The sequence below is a fragment of the Coffea eugenioides genome, chromosome 5 (assembly GCF_003713205.1).
Source record: "Coffea eugenioides isolate CCC68of chromosome 5, Ceug_1.0, whole genome shotgun sequence".
NCBI lineage: Eukaryota > Viridiplantae > Streptophyta > Magnoliopsida > Gentianales > Rubiaceae > Coffea > Coffea eugenioides.
In genome coordinates, this window is record NC_040039.1 from 6,165,633 (window position 1) to 6,177,266 (window position 11,634).

Below are 11,634 nucleotides of genomic sequence, written 5' to 3' on the forward strand. Positions count from 1 at the left end.
CTATGGGAGAGAAAAACATAAATAATTTGCACTATTATTGAAATTTCAAGCCATGAAAGAAAGTCACACTATAATAAAACCTTTCAAACACTACTGGACTCTCTTAAGAAAAATACTTCCACTCACAGCCTATTTATAATTTACTGAGATTTGTAAAATAAGAAATCACTTTTATAAGAAATTATTAAATAAAATTACCAAATAAAACACAGACTCCTAGATAACACAACTTCTAAAAACTTGACTTTGATAAAAACTAATAAATAAATAAATAAAAACTTCTAAACTTCTCAACATATTCCTCAGGGGAGAGGGAACCGAAATTTTGCGTTTTTAATGGAGACCAAAGTTGCAGCTTCGAAGCTCGCCAAATCGCTCCTCACAGATTTTGGTCCTTACCATCTCCAGAGGGAGGTGGTTTATCTAGTACATTCAGACAAATCATCCTGCAATAATCCCAACCCTTTTGACTTGAGGAAATTCAATAGATGTTCACCTCTCTCACTCTCTCTCTCTCTCCTTGAACAAAGAGGAACAAGACAACATCAAGAAAACAAAAGCTTGTTGCTCCAAAATGAACAGTCAACTCAAAGTTTTCGAAACATCCAACGTGCCTACCAAATATTGCATCTAGTTTTCCAGTTGCAAAGTTAATCCCATTCAGATGCAAATCTTGAAATACACTCCATAATATCTAGAAAGCTAATGATCGCAATATTATTGCAGCTCTTAATTTAACAGGAATATATACAGTACATGAACTTGTTCGATTTCTCAAAACAGAATTTCCCTTGGGGTTGGTAGGGCGGACTTAGTACATTCCCAGGCCCCCCACAGGCAGCTCGGGCGGACTTCGCGTTTTTAGTTAAGGCGCCGGTCCTGGTTTCGATTCCGCGCTTGGGCTGCTTGGGGTAATTTCCTGGGGATCGGTGGGGCCCGCTCTCCTTGGGGATGGTAGGATTAGTCGGGGTGAGACCCGGACACCTTCCAACTGAAAAAAAAAAAAAAAAAAAAAAACAGAATTTCCCTTGGTAGTAAACCAGGGAATCCGCAGTCCATTTTTCAATGTCCTCCTCTCCTTGATCGGATAGAAAGTTGAAAAGAGAGAATATACAGGTCAATGTACAAAAGAAAAAACAAACAAAAAAATAGATTAGTGCCTTGACATAATTATTGAACAGGGACTTCTAATGCCTCTTTGCCAATGTCTTCTTCAATCCCATTAAAATCTTCCAAAACCATACCGAATTCAAGACAGTAAGGACTGATGGAACCCCAAGAACCAAGCAATGTCCAAATGTCTGCATCTGCATCACCTGTTGCAAGACAAAAGACACCATGTCATCCACATTTGTAGACGTAGAACTTCGTTTAAATGTTATTTTGAACAAATGGCCAACAAATGCAACCCAACAGTTGGCAGATAACAGCGATTTGTCAACAGTGAGAGTAAAGACTACATTAACAAAACAGAAACTTGCATTTTCTGAGATCGCGTCCCATGATGATCTAATTACAAAGGTCAAACTCCATGGTTTGTTGCTATTACCTTGTCATAATGCACCCATATGTGATAAAACAAGTACAAAAACAGCAAGATTCTAGCAACCTGCAGAGAGTTACCGAGGACCGTCAAGTAGGAAAGTATAAAACAAAATACAGGAAATACAGAGTGCGAATCTTGTCTTAAATCATGTAAGGAGTAAAAAAGGAATAATATTCAACTGTCCAATAACATCTATTGTTTTACTCACCACCCAAGCCAAAAACATCACAACCCCATTGATGAGATATGCCCTAGATGTCTTCATCCCAGCTGCATCGAGATACCTTCTCAAGGTAAAACACAAAAAATATAAATAAAAAAATGAAACAGATCAGAGTTCTTCATTAAAAACTAGTAAGACAGTGCTTCATGCTGTTTCCAGAGTATCAAGAATCAAACGTAGCAGTACCATCTTAAATTGATGGAAGGGGTTGTTGCCTCGGAAATTAAGACCATATATGTATAAATCTGTCCTTCACCAGTCACCATTGCATAGATCACAGATAACATGGAAAGAAGATGATGAGCCACCTGAAACAGCATCAGGAATACGTCAATGACTGGCTAAATCACCACCTAAGAACTTCTCTTAATGCAACTTTCAGGTGACAAAATTTTATTATCGGAAGTTCAACTACCAAACTTATGCTTTTACAAGATCGCAAGAAACAAACTGTAGTATCAGCAAACAATTGCATTTGCATCAAAAGGAAATACACACTTACATACTCCAAACCACCAAGAGAAGGATATAACCAAATGATCATTCCCAGATCGCTAAGGAAATAACCAATAGAAACCTGTAAAAAAGACAATGACATGTGTGAAGACAATATTTGACAACATATGCGCAAACCATTAGAACTTAAGGAAGCACGGAAAAACTATATAGAAATGCAGCAAAATTTGTGATTGAAAACACTGTAAAATGGTTCCAACTCTTGGCAAAGTTTTGCTTCTCTTTCCCTTGATGATACAGGCATCCATCGGGAAGTACACGAGCATCTTCATTTACATTTAAAAAAACAAAAAAAAGCAAAATTTTATTGCCATTAGCTCATTAGATTCCAATAAGATGTTTTTCAGGCTCCTCAAGAATTGTCATCAATTTACATTACAAGTGACTCTACAAACGCCTCACATCCCACTGTTTCAACAGTAAAACTTAAAATTCAGAGGGAAAAAAAATGCCACATACCAGCACGTGATTGTCAAAAATTTGCTAATAAATTCTTACGGTAATTCTCACATGTCCAGAGTATCACATACCAAGGTCTGAATTCCAGGCACTGTCCTCATCCCTAGATATTACAATATCAACAAATCTAAAACCTAGACATATACTCTCACCTCAATCTCTGCAACATAGCTAATCTCCCGATTGACTATTTCATCAGATCAAATTTTCATCCGATCACTTTCCAGAGAGGTTAAAGTGCACTACTAAGCCATGACAAGGTCCGTAATTGGGCCAGTGAACTTAAGCCCAAGGACTATATTGTCTTAAAAGGCCAGAAAGCGCACAAAAACCCCATGTTTGGTTTTGAGAGTCTATAAGATTAAACAGCAAAATTCAATTCAAGATTGAGTCAAGGGAGAATGCTCTACTCCTGCAGCTTATGAATTGTGGATACTTACCCCATCAAGGCAGATGATGCACCACTTTAGGCTTATAATTGGCCCAAGTCAAGTATCCTTATGGAATATCTAGCTACCTTTACCACATTTCACTATGTTAAGCAATATATGAGTCATAAGCAACAAGATATGGTAGAACAAGCAATCAATCAAGACTGCAGAAGCAATCTTATGTGGGCATCTCACCTAGAACTGTTAAATTCCTTTAAAGATGCCCAAAAATTAGTTCAATTGGAAATCCAAATTCCATATGGAAAAAGAAATTTCCATAAGATGCCCAAAACAGCTAAATATCAAAGGTCTTGAATGTACTTTCAGCCATGTCAAAAATCTACTGGTCAATATACAAATTATCCAATTTGAAATCCATAGTTTCCCCAGCAATGAAAAGTGCCCAACTGCCACTATTCAGCTTGTGGATACAAACATTCTACCCGTTTGCTATCTTGTCACCTCCACAGAGCTAAAGTTTAGTCACTTGCAAGTTGTACATTTGATCTCCTAAAATCTGAGATTTGTGACACTGCCACAAAACTCTGACATAGGCATGTGAATATGCTGAACATGTATCTCAACTCTCTAGCTGTCAGATACTATCTCCTAAAATTTGTCATTCTGGTGCACTGCCACAAACTCAGACAATGTATAGATTAACAAGGAAAATTGTCATCCAATATTTGTTAAACCTAAAGTTGGTTTGTCAGGTTTTACATGCAACATATGTTTTACTGCTAGACAACGAGAGATGTGCTTGAAGAGAGTTTCTTGCAGTTGACTGGATGCTATAACAAACACCGCCAGGATTATATTTATTTAGAAAAAAAAATTCCTCTCATACAGCTCACCATAAGAGGCCTCGGCAGCTAAAGCTAGACCACATTAGATAGCACAAAATGGTTCAAATTGAAAACAAATATCCCTTTTTTTGGCCACAATTGGAAAGGACTACGATTGTTTGCTTTGCTCAAAATATGCATAGTCAATACAGATGGGCCGGTTCATGATAACAGGGTAATTTGTTATCCTAGGGCGCAGGGAGTCTCATGCTTAAATCCAAGCTGGGTTTCTCTCTTTTTTCTTTTCCTTAAATTACCAATAGATATCAGCATTCTAAGCTTGATATGCTTTCAATGTCGTGCACTTCACAAAATAGAATGCAAGTGCAACCATATTCTGAGTGTGAGAATTAAAGAAACCCCCTTCCCTCTCTTCCAGGAAAGCAAAGGAAAAAAACCATGTAACATTCCTAAAAGATAGGTGGTAGTTCACAGACATGAACCCTAACGAAACAGAAATATTTTAACTTTGTGTGCATGTTTAACTGACATCAATGTGTTTATACACCAACATCCATAGATGTACTTCAAGTAACATTGACCCTTGGGTTGTCTTACATTTAACAGCATTTTTTTTTCCATGTGAGCATTTCCCCATCCACCACCTTGGCCTACCCTTAATAGACAGCCCTTATCACTATGACTTTGCTTTCCTGTTGGCCTTCAATAAAAACACGGGAAATATTACTAATTTAGAGTGTTTTCAGAATAGAGCTAAGTACAAAGTCAGGATTGTGGGGATCTAGTAAATCTTTTATCCAGAATTTATCCACTTCTGTCATTTCTAAGATCAGTCGATCTGTAAGAATCTTATATGAGACAAAGAGTATCATTTGAGACAACCATAATAACCTATACTATGGAAATACTCGATGTCATCCTAAATAACTCTCTCTCAAGTAGCTCAATTGAGGTAAATTATTAGTTCAAAATGTACAGCTTCAAATGCAATCTACTTTAAGAGATTTCACAGCACAGGTAACTGTCTGAGAAGTGGAACAACAAACATTTCTTCAAAAAATGGGCTCACAAAATCCTTCTCCCATTGCTTGACCTCTACAAATGAGTCCCATTGATAAACCGTTTGGGAACATTGTTTATTTCCAAACCTATTCAATTTTCTTTCTTTTTTTTTTTCAACTATGTGAAAGAAGTAGAAAAACAGAGATTAGTAGTACTCTTTCACTTTCATTTTAAAATATTATTTTCGACATAGTTATTGAAATTCTACTAGTTGTTTGAACCTTTCCCACATTGTTCTGTACTAAAATGCTTTATAATTCTGCCTATTGTTAGGCATGCACTTGCATGGTTCACAAACAATATGCTAAAATCAACATGCACTTGCACTTTTCCATGGATGCCGTACTGGCATCAAGAATCAAATTCAGTTCAACGAGTACCAGCATAAGAACAATCAACTACATTTGGAATTCATATGTGAAATAAAAAAGTCTACATTTCCTTGTGTGAGCTGAGACTAGTTTACATTAATGCAGTAATCACAGAATACTTTCTTGAACTCCCACAGCAATATGGTACTTATTTGTGCATAAGTTATAGGGGCCAAAAATTTTGTAACTCAAAAATTATCATTCCATGTATTCCCAACCAAGTCAAAATGCACATAAACTCCAATAACCGATTGTTGTATTTATTTTTAATTTATTATTTATTCATTTTTCAGGGCAGCAGGTGGGAAGGCAGAGGGAATGGGTGAACGTGGGAAGTTGTGGCAGTAGTGGTCTAGCATGGAAGTCAGAAACATACAAATGAAAAGGAAAAAACTTACACCCAGAGCAAATGTAGACAATTTTGAATGTCGAAGAGTAATAGCAGGAGCAAAATGATCACCGGAGTACAGGTCTGACCAGAATACAAAGTAAAGTGACATGGTTGTGATGAATATAGCATGGAAGGTTGATATGGCACTGCATCATAGATAGGCACATATAAGGATACAACAGAAAGGAAGATCACTGTAATTGAACAAGACAGAAAACTTTGATAGGAAATGGAATAATGTCAAGGAATATATCTACTTACCGGTTGTTCCACTCAATCTTTTTAAGTTTCGAAAGTCTAGAATAGCTCTTCAAGTAAGCTGCACTAATGACCTGGCTGAGATCATAAACCTGAACAACATAGAACAAATCCAAAATCAAGAAAAACAAATGTAAACAAGCTAAAATGGAACAACAAAAAGGAAAAAACTGCCAGGATGAACATGCTCCCCAAAACCAGTACTATATTCTGGTTTTAGACAGCTCAACATGACAATCCACCACAAATGTACACAAGAAAGCAAACAATATGCTGAAAGTGAAGTTGAGAAAGGCAAGAAGTGTTCGTACCATCTTGCAAGCACAAATGCTGCCAATAATAGATGTGCACAGGGCATAAGAATCTGCATGCATATAGTTCCGCAGAAGTAGCTCAGCTTGGGTTGCGTAGGACTTGATCGCCATCTCTGCAATTGCACAGTCACAATTATTTCCTCAGACAATTGCTCAGTATCTGGGTTCAGAATTTCAGAAAATTAAGTGCATTTCCTTTTCCATCTTATGGCTAACAGAAATGTGATAGTAATTCCTTCAGAGATAAAACAACAATGACAGAAACAGGGAAAACAATCTCTGCTGAGTTTCAAACTTCCTAACTTCTAAGCATTCAATCCCAAATCTAACAAAAGACAACTACATCATCTGACATAAAAGGGACTCCATGTTTTTTCATCTAAAAATTCTTGCAACATAATAAATGTGAAAGAGCACTTAAAGATTGCATTTTTTTTATCAGTAGACTACAGAAATCACAGAGCTGCATATTGCTAGCAGGAGGCTACAAAATTCACAATCAACTTGAGCAGGATATTCTGGACAATTACAACTACTTATTTTTTGAAATTGAAGGCCAACAATGAACATGGTCAAGCTAATAAAAACATCATCAGCTGACTATCCAATAGATTAAACCCAAATAAATTTAAAAAAAAATTTTTTTTTCAGAATTTTCTCCTCGACAACATCAAATATTGTTCCGCGAAACCAAATTTCAACATCCATAACTAAATATGATTCTAATCCAACAGTCATAACCTCAACAGCATATTACGAACAATCAGCTCCAATTAAATTCAATCATCAGCACATTCTTTTGACATAAAAAATTCCGGCCAACATAAAAGAGTAACAACAATAACTTCAGAATGCTAAACTTAAACAAATTCGCAATTTAAAACAAAAACCAAAAAAGAAAAACATAAAAAGACTTTTTTTTTCCTTTCTCTTCAACCCTGCAGTGTTCCGTATTCATCTTCAATTATAATCAATATACTTCAAATCAAATATTAACTTTGCAATCAACAACCAATCTTCAACACCAACTAAAAAATCTAGTTTCCCCCCCCCCCCCACCAAAATAACAACAAAAAAAAGCCATACATGTATTTTTATCAGAAAGCCCAAGTAAAATTCAACAAAAAAAATACCCATAAAGAAAATCTCTGCTCAGGCAAGACAATCCCAACTGAAAAATTGGAAGAAAATACAGATAATCATTAAATACAAAATGGGGTTGTCCTGTATTACCTTGAACAGAAGGATTGATTGTCCTTTTGAACAGAACGATTGTGGAAGAGGGAAAGCAAAACTCGCACGAAAAATAATTGAATTCAAGTCAAGTTAGTCTTAGTATAAAAGAATAAGTGTTGTTTTACAAGTACTTGTTCATACGGAAAAGAGTCTTGAGAACCAAGAATTGGCATTGGTCCAACTGCTCTTCCAACTCGAGATTTTTGTTTTTCTAGAATTATCTCCTCAATTGCTCATGCACGTTTCTATTGTGTAAAGAAGGGTTTTTTTCATAGGTGCAGAGAACAAGTAGAAGTTTAACAACTCAGCATGCGACCCATTCGGCTATTTTGGGAAGTAGATGAACCTAATGTATACATAATATCAACTCCTTGAACTTAGTCCCCAATTGCATTTTACCTTCTAAACTTTTCTAATAGGCACTTAACCCCCTTTCTGATTTTTTGGATAAACGCACCTTTACTTTATTTTGCATTTTACCTTATAAACTTTTCTAATTGGCACTTAACCCCCTTTTGACTTTTTTTTGGATAAACACACCTTTACTTTATTTTTGGAAAAAAAATACAATTTTGATCCCCAAAATTTGGTAGAAGAGCGATTTTATTCTTCGAAATTTAGGTCAAAGCAAATATAATTATAATCCCTAATATCTCAAATTTGAAGCTAGTGCACGCGCGCGCGCACACACACACACACATATATATAGGATGATTGATCGATCTCATCGGAATGGATTCACATAGCTTGGTTAAAATGGAAAACAAAAAAAAATCATGATACTAAAGTTTAATTACTCACGTAACCACATGTGTGTAATTAACACCCTATTTCAATTTGATTAAGCACTTGAGGTTATGGCACTTACAAGTTCAATTTTGGGGACAAGTATATCATGATTTCAAATTTCAATTTTGCTAGAGGTTTTTAATCTTAAGCAATTTCTCTTTTGATAGCCCAAACGCATCCAAAATTCATAACAAGGGCATACATATCTTCTTTCTTCATGTTTCTATAATTTTGTTTGGCTAATTTACCATTTCTTTTTGTATTGTGGTATTCTATTACATAATTGATGTATATGTAAATGTATACAAGTTTAGATGCATGTATATGCAAGCATAGCAAACACTGAACTTTCATAGTTTAAATGCTCACTTATAATTTTTAGGTAGTTCATACTTGCAATTCACCATCTTTATCATGTAGAGTTGTCAAAATGAGTGATTTCAGTGGGTCATAATTGAGTAATTGACATAATTATGCCAACCCAATATACCAATTTAATAAATTGATCAAAATATACAGGTAATAAATGGGTATGGTCTTATATGGGTGTAGATCATCTAATTACGCATTTATGATCATTTAAAAAATTTATTAAAATTCTTTTACACATGTTGTTTAATAACAAATAACATGGTTGTGTTTGGATTGCATTTTTTTAGATTTTTTGTTGAAAAAATACTGTAGCAATTTGATATATGTGAGGTAAAAAGGTGATTGGAAAATATGTTCACGGAAAATGGAAAAATTGATGTCCAAACAAGGATTGTAATAAAAAAAAAACTAAATACATATCAAGTTATTAAAGGAATTTTTTTATCCAAATAAAAATGAAAAGGAAAAACCAATTAAAACTTTATATAACAAAAAAAATGGCGATCATGGCGAGGTTCAAATAATATCATATTACTAAATTTGAAAATATTTAAGCATTAATGTAAGAAATCAATTAACAGAAGACTTGAAGGGTTTGCTTGAATTTCAAAAGGAGGGAGGAAGAACGAAAAGGCAAACAATAAACAAAAAGGAAAATAACAAGTAAATATATCCTGAGAACTTTAACAAATATTTATTGGATGGTTGGGAAATTCAAATTTACTTACTTAAGTCCTACTAAAGGAGTTTGAATCTACACTCTAGTTTTGAATGAGTCTAAATAGGTGATTTAGCTCCACTCACTAATTAAATGTATTTAATTGAGTCACTCATTTAGATCTAATTAAAAAAATTTATTGCACACATATCCCATTTATTTGTGGACTCAAGTGAATCAACTCAATTGAGTTAGCATTGACACCTATAATCTTAGGCATGACTACAAGCGAGTCATTGGTCGATCTCCAAAACTATGCAAAATTTTCTAGCTTTAAAATGTTCAATTATCGTAGTTTATGTCTAGCATTCTAAACATGTTTCAATTTTACATAAATCATTTCCAATTTCGACTCGATTTGATTGTTCATTTGCACAAATCCACATGAATCGACTAAACTTTAAACAGTATATCATATTGGCAAATTTTCCTAGTCTTCCCACCCTATTTAAATTACTTGGTCCACTTTCCAGTTACTTGTTACTTTTAGTGCATACCTCAAAAATGCCCACAATTCCTAGATGGGCATATGGTTGTTTTCAACAATACATTGCAATTTGTGGTCCCTTGTTGAAATTTACATTGCTTTTGTTGTGGGTCCTTGCTACACCTGCGCAGATAACTCATCATCCCGCCATAAATGAATCCATCACCAACAATAATGGATTGTTTCAGGATTCACGTGTACGAGAACGTTCCACTCTCGAAAGAGAAAAAAAACGAGAACGTTCCTTCATGATTCTTTTGGTTGTGTCCCATCCATGTTAATTTTGGGCCCCAATTTCCCATACGAAGCATCCTTTTTTGGAACTGTCTTCAATGCTCTGCCGGTTGCGATTTTGATTTTCCGTATAGTAGGTCCGTTTTCACGCTAAACTGCTCATATGAGATGCTGAACACGAGGCACGGACAACCGTTATTAATAATCGTTCAAAATAATATAATACTTTTTAAACACCTTATAATTTAATGTGAACTACTTATACAATTTTATAATCGACACATACTTATTATGTGTAGGACGAATAGTACTCTCTCCGCCCCACTTTGATAGTCCAATTTCTTTTTTCACACAGTTTAAGAAAAAGTAGTTAACTTTATTGGAAAAGTAAATTTAGATTGCTATTTTCCTAAAATACCCTCACATTAAATAGAGTACAACTTTATGGGAACTTGAATTGATGGTAAAAAAAGAATCAACTCTCATTAAATGAGGTAGGTTTATAGTAACAACAACTTACATTGAATAAGGGCATTTTAGGAAAATTAAAATACAACTACATTCTTCAATTGGAAAGTGGACTACAATTTGGGACATACGAAAAAGGAAAACAGGACTATTAAAGTGGGACGGAGGGAGTAATAAAATGTTACACTCCTATTATAAAAGTGTATAAATAGTTAAGAAACAATTACAACTTATTTAAAAAGTGTCACACTATATTGGGTGCTCCATGTCCGTCGTCTGATGGGAGTGTTTACTATAAAAAATGATTAAACTATCTCAAAATAAGTTTGGGTGATGCTCCCAACGGTTCTTTTGACTCTAAATGCGAGACTCACCAAAATAAGTTCTTTTGATCTTGACCAATATGAGACTCATGAACTCAGCAAAGCCACTGGCAATGCTGGTGGTAGGGTTGCCTGGGGTGTCATTGGTCTGCAAGGCTAAAGATTGACTGTTGCTTGTGATCAATAGTAGTCGAAATGGGAGAAGAACTGAAATAAATATGGGATTCTGCTTCTTGTAGCAGTTGAATGTTTTCTAGGACTATGGTTCCGTTTGATAAAACTGAATCTGAATTCTGAAATTTGAATACTGAAACAATTAATTTGCTGAATTTTAAGGACTGAAAAAAATATATGAATGTCTGAATTTTAATGCTAAACTTATTTATACTGTTTGATAAATATTTGTAACTGAATGCTTAATAAGTTTAATTTGACAATTTTGCCCTTATATCCTTTCATTCAAAAAAGAAATAGAATCTATGATTTAATTAGTTTAAAATTATTAGGTATGAAATGACAATATTTATTTTTAAATCAAATTAATATAAAAGATGAAATATATTATGTGTGGAGTATGGAGAAGACGTGAAAGTCATTAAAAAGGGAGAAAAGAGAAACTAAAAATCGTTA

General features: G+C 34.6%; 1 protein-coding gene across 2 annotated transcripts; it reads right to left on the bottom strand.

The window, feature by feature from the left end:
• Window positions 1-663: 663 nt before the first annotated feature.
• On the bottom strand, window positions 664-7,804 carry LOC113770598 (transmembrane protein 56-B-like). 2 transcript variants are annotated; one of them, XM_027315112.1, is made up of 9 exons: window positions 7,611-7,804; window positions 6,375-6,537; window positions 6,067-6,155; window positions 5,813-5,951; window positions 2,272-2,346; window positions 1,956-2,077; window positions 1,755-1,830; window positions 1,550-1,609; window positions 664-1,316 (listed from the first exon to the last, which is right to left on the bottom strand). In XM_027315112.1, exons 2-9 carry the CDS (start codon window positions 6,486-6,488, stop codon window positions 1,188-1,190), a joined length of 804 nt encoding a protein of 267 aa, XP_027170913.1. In that variant the 5' UTR covers window positions 6,489-6,537; window positions 7,611-7,804; the 3' UTR covers window positions 664-1,187. The 2 variants fall into 2 exon arrangements, with proteins under 2 accessions (XP_027170913.1, XP_027170912.1); XM_027315111.1 differs by having other exon boundaries at window positions 6,375-6,490; window positions 7,611-7,803.
• Window positions 7,805-11,634: the final 3,830 nt, after the last annotated feature.

Excerpts from the sequence above, each read along its gene's own strand:
- LOC113770598 (XM_027315112.1), bottom strand. The coding sequence starts at position 6,488 with ATGGCGATCAAGTCCTACGCAACCCAAGCTGAGCTACTTCTGCGGAAC. Across the intron at positions 2,347-5,812 it reads TGTCTACATTTGCTCTGGGT|GTTTCTATTGGTTATTTCCT; the intron begins GTAAGTTTTTTC and ends TCTTTTTTACAG. Across the intron at positions 1,610-1,754 it reads TGATGTTTTTGGCTTGGGTG|GTTGCTAGAATCTTGCTGTT; the intron begins GTGAGTAAAACA and ends AACTCTCTGCAG.